Source organism: Oryctolagus cuniculus, chromosome 2, assembly GCF_964237555.1.
Source record: "Oryctolagus cuniculus chromosome 2, mOryCun1.1, whole genome shotgun sequence".
NCBI lineage: Eukaryota > Metazoa > Chordata > Mammalia > Lagomorpha > Leporidae > Oryctolagus > Oryctolagus cuniculus.
In genome coordinates, this window is record NC_091433.1 from 172,471,357 (window position 1) to 172,491,827 (window position 20,471).

At 40.0% G+C, this 20,471-nt stretch overlaps 1 protein-coding gene across 13 annotated transcripts in view; it reads right to left on the reverse strand.

The window, feature by feature from the left end:
- The window catches only part of LCLAT1 (lysocardiolipin acyltransferase 1), a 206,142-nt gene that overhangs the window by 95,665 nt on the left and 90,006 nt on the right, over positions 1-20,471 (reverse strand). For 9 of the 13 annotated variants that reach the window (XM_070069730.1, XM_051839858.2, XM_008254571.4 and 6 more), the window contains one exon: positions 8,964-9,132. In XM_070069730.1, coding sequence (XP_069925831.1) covers positions 8,964-9,128 — 165 coding nt within the window. In that variant the 5' untranslated portion in view covers positions 9,129-9,132. Of the gene's footprint in view, positions 1-103; positions 3,484-8,963; positions 9,133-10,393; positions 10,538-11,256; positions 11,383-20,471 lie in introns of those variants that run through there. The other 4 variants (XM_070069731.1, XM_070069732.1, XM_070069733.1 and 1 more) reach the window with 3 other exon arrangements.

The window sequence follows — 20,471 nt, forward strand, 5'->3', positions numbered from 1 at the left end:
CAATTCTAACCCTTTATGTGCAACTTCTAACATTGTTTCTATGGATCCTAAACAACATTTTTGCTTTTCATTACAGAAAAAGCCAAAATAAAAATTTCAAGACCATTTGTCCAGGGGCATTTTCTTCTTTGACATCCAGCGTTCTATCAGAATATGTCTGATTATATGTATCTCCATCCCTTTTTGGCAGTCTAGATTTCAAGCTCACATTAATCATTTTCAACACCAGACAAGACATATCTAGTCAACATTATGTACAGCTCCTGCAAAAGCAGAATAACAAATACACTATAGAAAAATAAAGTTGTAACGTCTATAAAGAACTCTAGAATTCAAATAGTCCAGATTCAAAAACTAGAAAGATACTATTCTCACATTTCTCTTACTTCATCTACTTTTAGCACAGAAGAAAACAGTTTCAGTAAAAAACTAGTAACTTATATAAAATTTTATAATATCTTATTTCTTCTTTTGAACTATGAGTAACAGTCATCTTGATTTTTAGCTAATTGGTCAAAGACTCTCCTACAATTAGAAATACAGAAGCAATTTCTGAGGAGCTCTTCTATGACATTGTTCATTATCTCCAGATGTTGCACCACGCAGGGACACATACAAACATGCAAGGTTCTTCTCATGATCACAGAGAATCCATTTTGCCATCAGCCATCATTCCCCTTATTCTCACTAATCGTTCTGATAAATCCTTATTTAGCTGAACCTAAGAGTCACTCTGCGTAGCTACTCATCTCCATGTCTGCTTTGCTTTTCCAGTTCATAGGCCCAGCTCCCTAAATCCCTAGCTATTTAACGTTTTATAATTCACTTTCTTAAGGCCAACAGTGTAAAAAAAAAAATCATACTCAGCAATCTATTATTGAACACTGTTTTGCTGTAGGACTGGAATGCTATCAGCAGACTATGGAATAGCCATGTACCACAAAGTGGAAAACTACAAAATGATCTCTAAATTCCTAAGTAATGATTTATGGTGAAAAGCCAGAATTCCAAGCAATTTTCATAATCCCAGGTAATGTTCTAAAATTGGACTATTGGTTAATAACTCAAAATTTTGAGAAGCAAAAATTTCTCTGTGTATATGCAGAGTATGACCATGGCACTGCTGGTTAAACTGTCCAAAAATGAGAAAGAATGAGGACACATACTTCCTAGTACAGACATGTTCAAAGGAAGGCTGAATGGTTACCCCCGCAGTCTGTTCTAGAAGGGATTTCTGCATACAGAAGTGGGTGAGATAAGGTAGCCTCTAAGCCTCATTTAAGATTCTAAAAGATACACTGCTATTCCTCACTTAACACTGAAAATGTGCTCCTTAAAAATATAAGCCAACGGGCTGGAGTCGTGGTGTAGTGGGTTAAGTCACCCTATATATGTTAAGTCCTAGCTCCTCCACTTCTGGTCCAGCTCCATGCTAATGTGCCTGGGGAAGCAGTGGAAGGTCCAAGTGCTTGGGTCTTAGCACCCACTTGAGAGACCCAGAAGAAGCTCCAAGCTGTTGGCTTTGGCCTGACCTACCCCTGGCTATTGTGGCCACTTGGGGAGTGAACCAGCAAATGGAAGACATCTGTCTCTCCCTCTCAATAAGTATGCCTTTCAAATAAATAAATCTTAAAAATAAATAAATGACAAAAAACCCAGCCAGTAAAATCATTTTAATTCACAAGATATAAAAGAAATCATTTCATGATAATTTCTGTGAAGCAATAATTAGTTTAAGTACATTTATTCTTATTTATTTTTAATGTTTGGAACTGCTTAAAATAAAGCACACTTAGAAGAAAAAACTAAATTTCATATTAAATTCTTTCTGAATTAAAATGATCTGCTCTACTATTAACTTCAAAAAAATTCCTTTTATACCTAGCAAAAGTATGAAATAAGGCACCAGTACTGCAGTATAATGGGTAAAACCAATGACTGTGACACAGGCATCCCATTCGGCCATCACAAGCCATCTGAGGAAAGACCCAGCAAATGGAAGACCCCTCTCTCTTCCCTCTTTCAATATAAATAAATAAATCTTTTTATAAAATGTCTGAAATTAAAAGTGGTAAGACACCCTTGACAGTTTTTCTCCATTTCTTTCAACAGAACTTGTTCACTATCTCAAAATTGGAACATCAATTATTCAGTAACTTAAATACAAATGATTCAACTTTTATCAATTTCTTAACTGAAAGACTCCCTCAGCCTGCTATGCATGACTAGTGAACCAAACAGGTGGGTAACAGATGTTTTTCAAATGTATACCAATTTGGCCAGCACCGCAGCTCACTTAGCTAATCCTCTGCCTGCGGCACTGGCACCCCGGGGTTCTTGTCCCAGTTGGGGCGCCGATTCTGTCCCAGTTGCTCCTCTTCCAGTCCAGCTCTCTGCTGTGGCCTGGGAAGGCAGTGAGGATGGCCCAAATGCTTGGGCCCTGCACCCACATGGGAGACCAGGAGGAAGCACCTGGCTCCTGGCTTTGGATCGGCGCAGCGCCGGCCGTAGTGGCCATTTGGGGGGTGAACCAACGGAACGAAACCCTTTCTCTCTGTCTCTTTCTCTCTCACAATCTAACTCTGCCTGTCAAAAAAAAAAAAAAATGTATACCAATTTAGTAAGTAGTACAAGAATAGTTGGATCTTACACATATATTAAGTTCCCAAGTCAGCTAATAAGGTCAAAGTCAGGAATGGTTGAAATGATCCTTGAAGATCTCACAGGACGACAACTCCCAAGACCTCAGCACACTATTAGTAGGTCCAATTCAGCTTTGTCCCAAGGCTGGACCACACTGCTTTTTCTCCAGCTGAGATCTCGGGGTCAGAGCTGTGGCATAGGTGGTAAAGCTGCCGCCTGCAGTGCTGGCATCCCATATGGGTGCCTGTTCACAGGCCAGCTGCTAAACTTCAAATCCAGCTTTCTGCTATGGCCTGGGAAAGCAGAGGAAGATGGCCCAAGTTCTTGAGCCCCTGCACCCGCATGGGATACCCGGAAGAAGCTCTTGGCTCCTGGCTTTGGATCAGCCCAGCTCTGGCCATTGCAGCCATTTGGGGAGTGAACCAGCAGATGAAAGACCTCTTTCTCTCACTCTCTGCCTCTGCCTCTCGCTAATTCTGACTTCCAAGTAAATAAACAAATCTTAAAAAAAAAAAAAATAGATCTCTCTTTAAACACAACAATCATACTCAGCAGAGAACAATTCATATTTCTCATTTTTTCTCACATGAAGAAGGGAAAATTCCTTCTTTTTTTTTCTTCGTCAACTCATCCCTCATCCATCTTAGTGCATGTAATTAAAGTTGTATCAATAGATGTATGATGTGACTGTATGGCAATTGTAATACTACTAGTAGTAACAGCAATAGAGATGCTAAGGCAATTATTGTAGACTTTTTCTGATGACTTGTCCAGTAAAAATCTGCATTTCTTCCAGAGTAAGAGAGTTTGGATTATGTACACAGCTGTTCAGGAAAAAAAAACAAACAACAACAACAACAACAACAAAAAAAAACACACACACATTTCCAGGATTCTATTAAGCTTTTACCTGCTCTCGTCAATGGAGCAAGCAAAATGAGCATGTACAACTTGCTATGGACTAGATACATGAGTCACTGGTCCAGAGGAAAGCACCTTGCTGGCTTCCTGAAGAAGTCAAATGTGGCATAATCCAGGCTGGACCATGTTGAAGAGGACAAGATCCAGGTTGAGGCCAGGTGGGGCAGAAAACAGGAAGGCAGAGATCTGAGTCTCATTTTTTCAGCATCAGGCTGCAGAGCCACCTTGCCAACCTGGACCTGAGTGGAAACACAGCTCTACCTTATTCAAGCCACTAAATTTTGAAACAGCACATTAGCCTATCCCCTAGAAATAACATGGCAAATATTCACCATGTATTCACTAGATGCTAGGCATTCTGTTGAAAAGACTATGTATTCAGATCTCACTTAGTCATCACAGCAACTCTCTGAGGTATAAAGGCGTATTAGTATTCCTTTTGATAGAGAAGAAGAGAAGCTTACGGAGATACTAAGTAGCTTAGTCAAGTTCACAGGATTAGAAAGTATAACGTTTATGCTGATAAGTACTCTTCAATGAAATCAGATGGGTCCTATTCATCATTTCATCCAAGCAAAATGCTTGCTACATGACAGATGCTTAATAAATAGTACTGGACATTGAGGGTCCTGCTGACTACTTTTACATTGCACCAATGTTAGAAAAAAAATGCCTTAAAGAAATGAGAAGGATGACTTCTGCTTCTAGCTTTGACAAAGTAAAAGGAAACAGTCTTACCCAGCTGATTTAAAGGAAAATATGGTCGTATGAATGAACAGATGAGGAATCTCAAGAAAACCATGGAACCAATAAAGAACCCAATGTAAATTCCAAACATTAAAAGTACATTATTTTAAAAAAAAAATCACTGGATCAATAAAACAGCATAATAGAGATGGCAGAAGAAAGGGTCACTGAATATGAAAATAGATCAACAAAAACTACGCAACATAAAAAACAAAGGAGAAAAAAGGAGGAAACCGGAACACAGACCTTGTGACATGAGTGAAAATACAATGTATCTAAAAAGCGTGTTAACTATAGTCACAAAAGGGAAGGAGAGAAAGAATAAGGAAGAAGTAATGTCAAGAAATAATGGTACCAAATTTCCCAATTTGGAAACCACAAACCAACTAAACTACAGATCTAAGAATCTCATGAAACAAAGGAAAATAAATATTTTTTAAAATTGCATGTAGGTTTGGCCGGCGCCGTGGCTCACTAGGCTAATCCTCCGCCTTGCGGCGCAGGCACACCAGGTTCTAGTCCTGGTCAGGGTGCCGGATTCTGTCCCGGTTGCCCCTCTTCCAGGCCAGCTCTCTGCTGTGGCCAGGGAGTGCAGTGGAGGATGGCCCAAGTGCTTGGGCCCTGCACCCCATGGGAGACCAGGATAAGTACCTGGCTCCTGCCATCGGACCAGCGCGGTGCGCTGGCCACAGCGCGCTGGACACGGCGGCCATTGGAGGGTGAACCAATGGCAAAGGAAGACCTTTCTGTCTCTCTCTCTCACTGTCCACTGTGCCTGTCAAAAAATAAAAATAAATAAATAAATAAATAAAAATTACATGTAGGTTTATCATAATCAAAGTACTGAAAAGAATGGTACACAGAAATCTTAAAAGCAACTAGAGGAAAAATTACATTCTACACAAAGGGACGCAACATTATAAATGATGGTTAACTTTTCATCAAAACATAGGAAACCAAATTAGAAATTTAGAATATGGAAAGAAAAAAATGCCTCCATTCCAGAAACTGCATTGCCAGCAACAATATCCTTCAAGACTGAAAGTAAAATGAGTTTCAAGTTAATTAGAACAGAATTCATCTACAGGAGACTTCACAACAAGAAAAACAAAAGGAACTTCTATACGCTGAAGAGAAAGGAAACTCCGATTAGAAAGAGCATGGAAATGGAAAATAGGTAAACACATGTATAAAGACTAAATTCTTTCCTTAATTTCTTTGAAAGACATAACTCAGTCAAAAATTATATTACTGTATTAGTTTCTTATGTAAGCCAATGTAATATACATGACAAGAACACAAAGGATGAGAGAATAAATGGAGTACGTTGACACAAGGTGCATATTGTGTGCAAATATTAACTGTAAATGGGCTGTGATTCACTAAGGATGCATTATGTGAATGTAAATGATATATATGTATGCATGCACACACACAAATATACATAAAGTACAGCTAAAGAGCCAAAGAATTACAAAAATCATTCAATAAATACAAAAGAGGAAAAGAGGATCAGAGAGAAAAAATAAACAGATGTCACATAGAAATAACAGTAAAATAATTACCGTAAAGGTATACAGAATAACCAAACTGTCAGACTGGATAAAAGAGTAAATCCCAACTATATTCTGCTGACATGAAACACTTTAAATACAAAACCCAATAGGATGAAAGCAAAAGGATTAAAAAAAGTTATGTCATTCAAACAGTAAATATAACAAAATTGGCTATATTAATAGCAGAGACAACTTTAGAAAGAATATGATCAGAGCACAAAGAGAAATATTTCACAATGAAAAAGTCAATGTATTCAAGTATCTATCAATCATCAATGCATATAGGCCTAAATGGCGAGCTTCAAAATATGTAAAGCAAAAGCGAGGTTAAAGAAATGAGACAAGGCACAATCATACTCAGTTTCAACACACACGCCATGCTACTGCATTGAAAGTAGGAATCCTATGGGGGGAAATAAAATTACAGAAGATCTGAACACCACTATCAACTTTCTTGGCCAAAGTGACATGTTGAACACTGTACCTAACAACTACAAACACAAATTACACTCCAGAACTCTTTGAATGTTATGCCATAAAACCAATCTCAAGGGGTAGTCATTTTCCTGGATAATAAAATGCTGCTGCTTAGGATGCTTGCCTCCCATATTACAGTGCCTGGGTTCAAGTCTCAGCTCTATCCCAATTCCAGCTTCCTATTACTGTACACCTTAGGACACAGCATGTGATGGTTCAGGTAGCTGGATCCCTACCGCTCACATGGGAGACCTAAATTGAGTGCCTTGCTTCTGGTGTCCACCCAGCCCAGCCACTGCAGGTGTTTGGGGAACAGAGGGCTTGAATGTGCGTGTACACACACACACACACACATTCATTCCCGCTCTCAAATAAAATATAAAATTTAAATTTCAAAAATTTCAATAGTTTTCAAAAGAGTGGAATTTTACCAAGTTTTCTGACTACAAAGTAATTAAACTAAAAAAGTAACAATAAAATAACCTTAAAATCGTTATATCTGAAAATTAAACTGCATAATACTAAATAACCCATAGATCTAAGAAGAAATCACAAAAGTAACATGAAAATACTTCAAACTAACCAATAATGAAAAATACAACACCAAAATTTGGGGGATGCAGCTTAGAGAGAAAAGTATATCTTCACATTAGAAGAATATTATAAAATTAACAGCTTAAGTTTTGACTTTAAGAAGCTTAAAAATGAGGCTGGCACTGTGGCGTTAACGGGTAAAAGCCGCCGCGGGCAGTGCCATCATCCATATATGGGTGCCAGTTCTAGTTCCAGCTACTCTTCATTTGACCCAGCTCTCTGCTATGGCCTGGGAAAGAAGTAAAACACAGCACAAGTTCTTGGGCCCCTGCACCCACATCGGAGACCTGGAAGAAGCTCCTGGCTCCTGGCTTTGGATCTGCACAGCTCCAGCCATTGCAGCCAACTGGGGAGTGAACCAGAAGATAGAAGATCTCTCTCTCTCTCTTTCTCTCTCTCTTTCTTTCTCTCTCTCTCTGCTTCTCCTTCTCTGTAGCTCAACTTTCAAATAAATAAGAAAAAGAGCTCATTAAACCCAAAGAAGGAAATAATAAATAACAACAATCAACAAAACAATAGAAAACAGTAGAAAAAAGTAATGAAGCTAAAGCTAGTTCTTCAAAAAAGTTAAAAGAACTGGCAAGCTCCTAAGCAACACTGCTCAAGAAAAAAAGAGACTTTGGAGCCGGTGTCACGGCACAGTGTGTTAAGCTGCCACCTGCAAAACTGGCATCCCATCTGGGTCCCGGCTACTTCCCTTCCAATCCAGCTGCCTGCAAATGCACCTAGGAAAGCAGCAAAAGATGGCCCAAGTTCTTGGGCCTCTGCACCCACTTGGGAGACCCAGATGAAGCTCTTGGCTCCTAGTTTCTGCCTGGCCCAGGTCTGGCCCAGTCCTGGCCCTTGTAGCCATTTGGGAAATGAACCAGTGGATGGAAGCTCCCACTCTCTCTCTGTGTCTCTCTGTGTAACTTTGACTTTTAAATAAATAAATAAATCTTCAAAAGAAAAAGAATTGTAAAAATAACATTAATGCTATAAAATTTCTTAAATCTACCCCTGTAAGATTTGAGCATTTCACTCTAAGTAAGTCTCAGTAATGTGAAAGTGAAACAGAAAATTCTTGAAGAATACAGAAGAAACTTAAATCTGAATATGGCTTTTAATGAGGCTTTATTTAAGACACAAATTATGAGGCCAGAGTGCTGTTAGGACATTTGCCATTCTATGGGTCTGCTGTGTATCTCACTTCCCATGTTGGACCATTCTCTCCCTTTTTTATTCTATCAGCTAGTATTTGCAGACACTATTCTTGTTTATGTGATCCCTTTGGTTCTTAGTCCTATCATTACGATCAATTGTGAACAGAAATTGATCACTGTGACTAGTGAGATGGCGGATTCGGCTGAAATGCCCATGAGAGTATTTCAGGCATGGAAAGCCAAGACACTCTGGGGGGAAAAAAAAAAAAACCTAAATGAAAGATCTCCACAAGTGAGATCCCAGTGGAAAGAATGGGTCATCAAAGAAGGAGGTACCTTTCTCTGAAGGGAGGAGAGAACTTCCACTTTGACCACGGCCTTGTCTAAAAATGATCAGAGTTAGTGAACCCAGGGGGCTTCCATAGCCTTGGCAACTCATGACAAGAGCCTAGGGTGATTACTGATGCCATAAACAAGAGTGTCAATTTGTTAAGTCAACAACAGGAGTCACTGTGCACTTACTCCTCATGTAGGATCTTTGTCCTTAGTGTGCTGTACATTGAGATTTAATGCTATAACTAGTACTCAAACAATATTTTTCACTTTATGTTTCTGTGCAGGAGCAAACTGTTGAAATCTTTACTTAATGTATGCTAAACTGATCTTCTGTATATAAAGAGAATCGAAAATGAATCTTGACATGAATGGAAGGGGAGAGGGAGTGGATAAGGGGAGGGTTTTTATTTCCAGAGCCTCTAGTTTTTACATTTCTCCCTTTTAAGTCTAACATGACTCTTATTTAAATAACGAGAAGGGCTTCTGTTCTTCTACAATCCAAGTTGACTCTAACAAAATAAAATCAGACAGTCTGGTGGTAACTTACCACAGGTAGCGTGAGCCACGTTGCCACAAGGCGGTTGTTGATCCAGCGGTACCAAGATGGGTTTACAAACATCAACGGTAAGAAAGGACCCAGCATGAAAATGCTTCCAAAAAAGCTTCCCCAAAATAGAGTGAGTATAAAGTAAATCCCCTTCCATGACACCATGATTCTGAAAGACAGCACAAAAGATAGTTTATTAGTATACATTTAATGTCTCAAATTCAATTTCAGATGATGCATAATTAAAGGGCTAGGGCAAAAGCTCTAATAAAGGTTATGAGAGCTAGAGTTTCAGAGGTGACCCTAGCGTGCGCACACACACACAAATGCCACAGGCCTAACAACTGCCAGTGCATTGGGAATGGACAGTTTCAACAGAGCAGATGTCTGACCTCCGAAAGAAAGTCTATTTGAAGAAGGCTTTTTCTTAAAATTAGGCTATTAATAACATAAAACCATGTATTTTCTTTCCCAGAATGTTATCTAACATGAATTCTTAAAATATGCCAGAATTTTTTTTGCTACCCGGATGTAGATGTAATGGGCAAAGAACAGTGAAATGGCTTCCTAAGAGTACATCTAAAAGCAATAGCAATATAATACAGAACACTAAAATTTTTAACAAACTAAATGTTAATTCTTTATATTAGCATATAAAATAACATCTTTGGGCACTTTGTCAGTTGAAGGGTTAAGTAGAAATCAGAATCCTCACTGGCTTTATTAAGTTATTTGCAACAGAATTATAGTTGGGGGGTCCTCATATCCAGAATATAATATTGATATTTTAAAATAAATGGTTAGAAGTACAACTTGAAATGAGTAATTAAACATTTGATTTTATAACCTAAATTGTATTAGAGCAAAAACATGTTTTGCCTCAGGAAAGGAAAATTGTTGGAAGCTCTGAAAACAACAATTGCCTTACAACTTATATAATAAACAAGAAGGGTTGGTGTTTGGCCTAGCAGTTCAGATGCCTACATCTCATGTTAGGAGTTCCAGAGTTTGGTATCTGCCTCTGGATCTTTACTCCAGCTTTCTGTTAACACAGACGATGGAACGCAGCAGTGATGGCTCAAACGATTGGGTTCTTGCCACCCAGGTAAGAGACCTGGACTGGGAGACTGGCTCCCGGCTCTGATCCTGGCCCAGCCCCAGCCCCGGCCCAGTTCCAGCCATTGCAAGCATTTGGGAAATGAACCAGCAGAGATAGGGAAGCTTTCTCTCTCCCTCTCTCAAATAAATAAGAATTAAAACAAAAATAAAGTAGATATTCCAGGGATCAAGGCCTCGGAAATTTTTAAAAAGAATCAAAATAGGAAACAAATAAAATTTCAAACATCGTGGTGCTTAAACAATAAAACAGGTTGAACCCCTTATCAATACAGAATCAAGTTTATGTACTGGGTACATTTCTAAATACCTACCTTTATGTGACAGTGTGTCTACAAAATCCTTCAAAACAGAAACAGAATAAATCTTTGCTGAGAATTTTTTTTTTTTTTTTCCGCTAAACTCTAGATCCAAACTCATGAGAAGTGGGGTGAAGAAGCAAAGGTGGAGAAAAAGACCTGTGAAAAGTAACAGGCCCAGAGCTCACAGAGGGCTTCACACATCAATGTTCCCACACATCCTCAACTGGTCTTTCTCTGAGGCTCAAGTCCTCTTCTTTGCATTAAGAGACGCTGTAGACAGCTTCACCCTAGTCTTTAATTTAAAGCTTTTCTTAACAGAAAAAACACATACTTCTAAATTAAGATTTTCAATTCCTACTTCCCTTTATACCTGCCCCCACCCCCAATCCTGCAATGCTGCTCCTCAATTTGAAAACGCTGTAACTACTGTTCCCTGCCTGCAGTCATGCTCTATGTGTAGACACTCATCCCTAAACTTCCTGTGAAGCTGTACTTCACACTGTGCCCAGCATAAGTGGTTCTTCACATCAAAGGCTCTGGCAAGCTTCTTTCTCACTTACCAATCTCTGATACAATGCAATTAGAAAATATAAATATAGTTAAAAGAGTTTAATCTCTAATAAAATCTTTTCATTTTACAGTGATGAAATTTAGACCCAGCAGAGTTAAAATGACTTTCCTAAGTCTACACAACAAGCTAGTAGCATTAAATCTTTTCTACCAAGACTGGCATTTTGTACAATAGTTAACACACCACTTGGGATGCCCATGCCCCCTATCAGAGTGCTTGGGTTTTAGTCCTGCTCTGCTTCCTATGCCAGATTCCTGTTACTGTGCACCTTGGGAGGCAGCAGGGATGGCTGGGCCCCTGTCACCTGTGTGGAAGATCTAGATTGAGTTGCAGGCTCCTGTCTTCAGCCTGGCCTGGTCCTGGCTGTTGCAGGCATTAGGGGAGTGAACCACCAGATAGAAGATCTCTGTCTTTCTCCCTGTTTCTCTGCCTTTCAAATAAACAAAATAAACAAAAAAAATTTAAATATTTTCTACCCACTGCTTCTTAATTTTTAAACATACACTTAATCACAGATTTCAACAGATATAAAAGGACACATCACATGAACATGACAGGATTACTCAGACCAAATTTAATCTAAAATTATGTTCCATCCTATTCCTATTTCTTCACTAAACTTCCAATCACCTGCTCATCTTCAATGGTACAATAAACACAGACAGGGATCTCTGTGTGTCAGGCACTGTGCCAGTTGTTTGGGAACTCGACACTACGAAGCTCTCACATACTTAATGGTCTCTCCATCTCTTCCGTAGGAGACCCTCAGTGACTCTGCTTTGAATCTAGTCCTACTCTTTACCTTCTCCCAAGTATCAAGGGTTTGATGGACAAACTAGGTAAAGAAAAAACCAACTGACAACACCGAGTGCTGAAATTAAGCAACCAGAACTCACATACCATTACCTTGGGAATGCAAGACAGCATAGCAACTCTAGAAAATAGTTTGGAAGTTTGTTACAATGCAAAACCCTGGGTTCAATTCTTGGCATTGGCTCCTGACGCCAGCTTCCTGCCAATGAAGAGCCTGGGTGGCAGCAGGTGATAACTCAACTTAATGAGTTCTGGCCACCTGTGTGGGAGACGCAGATTGTACTCCCGGCTCCTAGCTTCCAGCTTCAGCCCTGGTGCAGCTCTAGCCTTTGTGGGTATGTGGGGACTAACCAGTAAAAAGCAGCGTGTGTTCAGGCTCATTTCCTTCTCCTCTCCTCTCCTCTCTCTATGCCTCTCAAATAAATTTAACAACAACAACAACAAAAATATTGAGTCTACGTTTACAATATAATCCATCCAGGACAAAAACATGGTCTCACAAAAACCTGTACATAAAATGTTGATAGCAGCATTCCTCATAATCACCACAAACTACAAACAACCCAAATGTTGGGAAGGGAGTGATTGGATAAACAAACTGGAGCATGTTCATACAGTGGAATACTATTCAGTAACAGGGACTTACTACTGATAACACCAGGTGATGGAAGGGATGTGGAGCAACCAGAACTCACATACACTGGTGCTGGGAATGCAAGACAGTGTGGCAGCTCTGGAAGCTTCATAAAATGCACTGTTGCCAAGTGGAAGAAGCCCAGCCTCAAGAGACAGGATGTCTTTTAATGGACATTCTCGTATAAGACATTCTGCACATAGGCAAGGCACAGAGCGGAAGAGAGACCAGCGGCTGGCAAAGGTCAGAGATGGGGAGAGGATCTGACTACTAAAGAACAGCACAAGTGAAGTTGTGGGGGAGGAAGAAACCATTGTTTCCTGATTGCAGTGGTGATTACAAGATCACACATTGGTCAAAAACTCAGAAAATGGGCAGTTTATGTTTTTTAAAAGGTTTATTCATTTACTTGAAACGCAGAGTTACAGAGAGAAGGAGAGACAAAAGATCTTCCATCCACCAGCTCACTCCCTAAATGGGCACAACAGTCTTGGCTGGGCCAAGACGAAGCCAGGAGCTTCTTCTAGGTTTCCCAGTGGGTGGCAGGAACCAAAGTACTGGGACCATCCTCTGTTGCTTTTCCCAAGAAATAAGCAGGAAGCTGGATCGCAAGCAAAGCAGCTGGGACTCCAACCTGCTGCAGGCCTTAGTGTAACCTACTCACCCATACACCAGCCCCAGATGGACGTTTTAAAAAAGTAAAGTTTAGAGTGGATGTTTGGCTTAACAGTTAAGATGCAGCTCAGGATGCCTATATCTCATACTGGAGTACCATGGTTCTGTTCCCAATTCCTTTTAATTGCTGTTAATGCTCCACTCCAATTTCACCTCCTGGGTGGGAGCAAATGACAGATCAAGTAGTGGGTCTGTGCGACCCAGACTGTTCTGAGCTCTCAGCTTCAGCCTGGCACAGTCCCAACTTTTGCAAGCATTTGAGGATTAAATCAACAGATGGGAGCACATGCATGTGCATGTGTATGTACTTGCTTTCTCACTCCCTTGAACAAAATAGGTAAAAGTGAAATTTACTGTTTATAAATTAAAAAACGAATTTAAAACTTAACTTATGTGAGAAGAACTCTGACAATATTCACTAGGCTTTTAGGATTTCGAAAATTCTATATTTCAATTTTAATAATATCTAAAATTTATCTAGCTTTTAAAAAATGCCAGGCGGGGCTGGTTCTGTGGCGTAGCACCAGTTCAAGTCCTGGCTGCTACATTTCCAATTCAGGACCCTGTTAATGCACCAAGGAATGCAGTGGAAGATGGCCCAAGTCCAGATGCTCCCAGTCCCTGGCTCCTGCCTTCAGATCTGCCCAGGTTTGGCTGTTGTAGCCATTTGGGGAGTGAATGAGAGGATGGAAGATCTCTCTCTATGTCTTTTCTTCTCTCTCTCTAACCCTGCCTTTCAGATAAACAAATAAATCTTTAAAAAATAAAATAAAATAAAATATGTCAGGCACTATTTTGTGTATTATACATGCATGAGTTGGTTTAACATTCAAAACAAGCCTATGATGCAGCTATTTTAATTATAATTTTATATATGAGAATATTGAGGCATCAAAAGGCTAAGTAAATTGCTTAAGGTTACACAGCAAATAAATGGCATAGCTGGGATTTGAACCCAGGTAATTTGGTGTTAGATTCCATTATCAATCTAAAATGCTATACTATGCTTCTTTTTCAACAATATATTACTTTTATAAATAAACACACACATTAAAAATTGTCTATAAAACAAAGATGCTATAATTATAAACCAAATTTTCAATATTTTGTGTAAAAATTAATGTAGAAGTTCATAGGCAGCTTTTTTTTTATTTGACAGGTAGAATTATAGACAGAGAGAGAGAGAGAGAGAGAGGTCTTCCTTCCATTGGTTCACCCCCTAAATGGCTGCCATGGCCAGCGCTGCACTGATCCAAAGCCAGGAGCCAGGCGCTTCTTCCTGGTCTCCCATGCGGGTACATGGGCCTAGGCACTTGGGCCATCCTCCACTTTGCCCTCCTAGGCCACAGCAGAGAGCTGGACTGGAAGAGGAGCAACTGGGACTAGAACCGGCATCCATATGGGATGCCGCCACTGCAAGCAGAGGATTAACCAAGTGAGCCATGGCGCCAGACCCTGTGTTTTTTTTAAAGATTCACTTATTTTTCTGAAAGTCAGAATTACAAAAAGAGATCATCCATCTTCTGATTCACCCCCCAGATGGCTGCAACAGCTAGCCCTGGCCCTGGCCAAAGCCAGAAGCTTCATTCTAGTCTCCCACATGGGCACAGGAGCCCAAGCACTTGGGCCATCTTCTACTGCTTTCCCAGACCATTAGTAGCAAGATGGATCAGAAGTGGAGCAGCCAGGATATGAACCAGCACCCATATGGAATTCCGGTGTGGCAAGCAGCGGCTTTACCTGCTACGCCACAATGCCAGCCCGCTAATGCCTTTCTTATCTTAATATTCCCAGCACCTAGAACCAGAATGCATTGCATACCAAAATGTGGGGGAGAGCAAGAAATGGAGGTGGCCAACTTCTGCTGGAAGAAAGTTTGGTTAAATAGCTGGTAAAGCCAATCTTATAAAATTTAAAAATAAAAAGGCCACATCTTTGAATAGTAATTACAAATGCTGTCATTTATCATCATTTTGTGTATTTTTGTATAATAATAATGTTTCATTCAAAAAGAAGCCATTTGGAAAAGAAATAAGCATAGTTTTAAAAGCAGAATATCCACTATATTGGCAAATACAGGAACACAAAAGTAAACCAGCTTAAAACAATCATGCCTACTTCAAGTATAATCTGACAACATTTTCCCAAACAACCACTTCCCCTTCAGAAATTAACAGGATATTCACCAAGCCTAGTCACTCCCTCGTTCATAATGTTAGTCTTGATTCTGATGCATGCTCATGGTACCTAACCTTCTAGAGTTCCTAATATTACAGTGTTAAACAAAATGTAAGTCCCAGTATATAATAAACCACGACATGGCTCACCTAGACTTTTTATTCTGTTACATGTATTATTCCTAGAGTATGAAAACATGGGAGGGTATTTTCTAATGAAGAACCTTAAAAATCAAACCAAGATGGAGTGACTTAAGCTAACACTATTAAAAACAATAAGTCACCTTTGCCCCAAATAAAATTAAAGTTTAAAAATTACAGCCCTAAACTTTTTCCCCCAAAGCTAAAATTAGGTACAGCTATAAAAATAAGGGACCCTATGCTTAGCTAGCTGCGACACTTGTGCCTGGCTGTGCTGAGACCTAACCCAGTTTGTATGCCTCCTAATACTCAAATAACGGTGTGGGAAGCGGGACGCTGCTCTCCCTCCAGGGGAATGAAGGGAGCGAGACGTCGTCCCCCTCAGGGTGAACAAGATGACGCTGACAGGGGAAGGAACTGCTGAAGAAGTAAACAACAAAATGGCGACGAGGTGCATGCTGCCCATGTGATCCCGTAGCTGATTGGGTAGAGGACGCATGCCTTTCACATGATCAGCTCACGGACTGGACTGCTGTGTGCATGCCTCCCATGTGATCCCGTAGCTGACTGGATAGAAGACGCATGCCTTTCACATGATCAGCTCACGGATTGGACTGCTGTGTGCATGGACACTATAGTGCTTTTGATTGGTCGCTGCGGGTATATAAACCGTGTGGCTCTGTACTGGGGGCGCTCTCTGGACTCCCGAGTTCAGGAGGCCCATCTGCGCAGACGCCGAATAAATCCTCTTGCTTTTGCATCAGCTGGTCTGGACTCTGAGTCTTTGGGGTGTGCCTCTCGTAGCATCCTCACTCCAAGGGTCTAACACGGACAAGAACTAATGGAATCCATCGAGGATACCTATAGTTCCTTGGTTAAGTAAGAAACACATTTTACTTCATAGAATATTTTAGTCACCAAACAAGCCAAGTGTTAACAAGTAGCATTGCTCTTACAGATTAATGGGGACAGCAAGTATGCAAAACAAATTAGTGCCACTCACTGTGATGCACACTGAACAGACAGGTAAAATGAAGTATGTGACAGGTATGGGGGGAAAGGAAGATGAACTCTGTTAAGAGGGATTAACGAAAGCAGTGGCTTCTTGGGAGGATGAGTAGCTGTGGGGGTAGACAGAATATTTCAGGAAGTAAAACAAAATGGCAGTCACAGAAATTTCAAACAGTATGGCTTCATCAGGGAACTCTAATTCATTAGATATTATTGAATCATGGGGTACATACACATAGAGGAGCCATGAGAAAATATAAGGGCACAGGCCCTGGAGTAAAGTGTCCACACTAGGCCAGGATAGCCAAGAATACCACCTTTAGTATGTAAATAACACGGGACAGTCCCCAAAGCATACAACTCCTGTTTTGGGATAACTGTTAAAAATAGTATGATATATATAACAAGGATTCAATCAGCACACAGATTTCTTTGTTGACAGCGTTCTCTGGACTTTAAATCAGACAACACAAGGGACTTGTTGGAAAAAATCCTGGGACTGAGAGATGCTGGTATCAGAGAGGTTTGTAAGCCAAGAGCAATAGAGACCTCAACAGCAGCTCCAACACTCAACAGGCAGATGATCATGACCACAGTCCTACCACAACATCACATCCATCAAGTGAAGAGGCTGGGAAAATTCCCCGAGGCCCCTGTTGAACAGACATTCTGCAGAAACACAGCCTTTCAAGCACCTCATACCTGACAGGCACTTTACAAAGGCTCCTGATACTTACATATTTGAGTCAACTATTCATGAACAACCCACAGGTTTATGACATGAACGTAATCTGCAATTTTGTGGAAACTCAAAGTTCAATTGTGAACCCTGTAAAGGTGACGACAGCAAACAATTCAGATAGTAAGGACTCTGGCCAACTGCCCAGTATTCTAATCAAGAAGGGTCTTTATTCTGTTCTACTTATTTCACAGGCACCTCTTGGGAGAATCGATATGCTACCAAGGATTTGTAAATCTGAGGTTCAAAGAGGACCTTCCTATATATAGCCCTTATTAATGTCAAGTGTGCCTCACTTGTTCAAGTGTTCTCACTGAATCTAAATAAAAACCCCAGAAATTAAGTACTGATTATAGTAGTGGTACCCACAGGTAAAGAAACGAGGGATCTGGTTTTCTTACATATTAAGTCTCTGACACCACTGATACAAAAAAAGTGAGATAAAAAACCTGTAACTAGGGGGCTGGCACTGTGGCTCACTTGGTTAATCCTCCTCCTGCAGCACCAGCATCCCATATGGGCGCCGGGTTCTAGTCCTGGTTGCTCCTCTTCCAGTCCAGCTCTCTGCTGTGGCCCGGGAGGGCAGTGGAGGATGGCCCAAGTGCTTGGGCCCCTGCACCTGCATGGGAGACCAAAAGGAAGCACCTGGCTCCTGGCTTCAGACTGGTGCAGCACCAGCCGTAGCAGCAATTTGGGGAGTGAACCAACGGAAGGAAGACCTTTCTCTCTCTCGCTGTCTATAACTACCTGTCCAAAAAAAAAAAAAAAAAAAAAAAAAAAGAACCTGTATCTAGAAAATACTGTAGAAAGAGTTCAAGATTCAGAGAAATGAAAAATGTAAAGGGCAAAGAGTAAAAAATAGGTAATAAAGGTATATAATTAAACATATTGCTTAAGTGATTAAGAAATTCATTTATTCATAAGACTAAAAGTCAATAAAGTACCCACAAAACCAACCATATTACACTGAGGTTACACTTCTTGCACTCTACCCCACTGACTGGGGAGCTCTCAATTTCCTCATGATTTTTCAAAAAAGCAGGAAAAGAAAAATTAACTTATGCTTATTTTTATATATATTTATGTTTATATATCTAACATGAGTATAGCTTTAAATAATTTCACTTATTTATATATTATAACTATATGTTAAATATTAATATAAATCAAAATTCATTTTAAATTGGGCAAATTTCCAATGAAAAACTCTGACTTGTCCTTTGTAAAATATGGTCACTAATGACCATAAATAATAATCAAGAATCATTTCCTTCTATTTTAACAGAAAAAATAAAAATATTTAAGATATTTAACATCAGCAAGGCCTTAGGTGCAAAGCTGCTTCTCTGTTCTCTACTAAGTCTATAAATGCTGTAAATGAATACTACCTCTTAGATATGTGATACGGCAATATCTGACCAAACAGAAATGTGCATATTTAACTATTCTATTTCAAGAACTCCACCATGCAAAAATACTCATAAAAGTGCACAAAGGTAGGGGTACAAGGTTGTCCCCTTAAGTATTTGAGATAGGAACAAGGAGAGATAATACCTACCAATAATAGACAGAAAAGACAGTTTATAGTACTTCTATATAATGAAATACTAAGCAGCCATTCAAAGGGATAAAATGACTCACCATCGGATATGAAAGAATGCCTGCGATGAGTTACTCATTAAATAAATAAAAATCAACTGTAAAACATTATAGATAGCATGATCTCAGGTTTGCCTTCACAAAGTGTGTACGGCTGAGGGTATATGTGAATACACAGACGGATTTCAACAGATGGACACAGTAATCCCAAGATGCCTCTGCAAAAAGGCTGCCTTAGACAAACAGTGTCTCCTCAATCCCTTTCCAGCCTTCTTTAGCCTCCAAAGGCTTCTCCTTGACGCAATCCAACTGAAAGTAAGAGGACAGGATGGTGCCATCTCACAGGTCAGTCTCCTGGGACAGACAGCAGAGAGCAGACCTACAGGCAACAGAAACATCTGACACAACACAAGGAGGTTACAAAATCTTTTCTGCAACTTCACTGCCTTTTTTAATTATATGCACATTATAGAGTGGTATTCCTGGGTTAGAGTCATATATACTCATATTTTTGCTCTTATTTCTTAATTTTGATAATAATCTTTCAAAAAGAAAATAATTATTCCAAAATTTAAATAAAAAAAAGGTTTACAAAGGTTCAACAAGATTAAAGGAGGTACCTTTCTCTGAAGGGAGGAGAGAATTTCCACTTTGCTTATGGCCCTGTCTAAATACTGATGGAGTTTGTGGACTCAAAAGGCTTCCATAGCCTTGGCAGCTTATGACAAGAGACTAAGGTGATCACTGACATCATAAATAAGAGTGTCAATTGTTAAATCAACAACAGGAGTCACTAGGCACTTGCTCCCTATGTAGGACCTCTGTCCTTAATGAGTTGTGCTATGAGAATTAATGGTAAAACTTGTCTTCAAACAGTACTTTATACTTTGTATGTCTCTGTGTGTGCAAACTGTTGAAATCTTCACTTAGTATAGAGTTGGTCTTCTGTATATAAAGATAATTAAAAATGAATCTTAATGAAGAATGGGAGGGGAGACAGAGTAGGAGGTGGGACAAGAGTGGGGGTGGGAGGGTGGGTATGGGGGGGAAGAACCACTATATTCCTAAAGCTGTACCTATGACATTTTTATTTATTAAATAAAAGTTTTCTAAAAAAAATATAGTGGGATAAGGGTTGGCATTGCAATGTAGTGGGTAAAGCTGCCACCTGTGATGCTGTCATCACATATAAGCGCTGGTTCATGTCCTGGCTGTTTCACTTCCAACCCAGCTCCTGCTGATGCGCCTGGGAAGGCAGCAGCAGATGGCCCAAACATCTACATGGTAAACCTGGATGAATCTCCTGGCTCTTGGCTTCAGATTGACCCAGTTCTGGCCATTGAGACCATTTGGAGATGGAAGATTCATTCATTCTCATTCATTCTCTCTCTCTCTCTCCTGTTAAACTTTTTCAAATAAATAAATAAATCTTAAAAAAAAAAAAAATGTGGGATAAACTGACTGCTATGGTTTGAGCTCTCCTAAGGGTTCATGTGCTGGAAGTTTGGTCCTCATGTAGCAGTGTTGAGGTGATGGAACCTTTAAGAGGTGAAACTTAGTGGGAGGGGGTTAGGGGACAGAGAGACAAACCTAGTTCTCATGAGTTGCTATAAAAAAGCAAGATTGGCCCCTCCACGTCCCCTGATTTCCTACACCGCCAGATGTGCTTTCCTCCCACATCTCCCAGCCATGGTGCCGTTCACCATGATAAAAGGCCTGGAGGGGCCCCT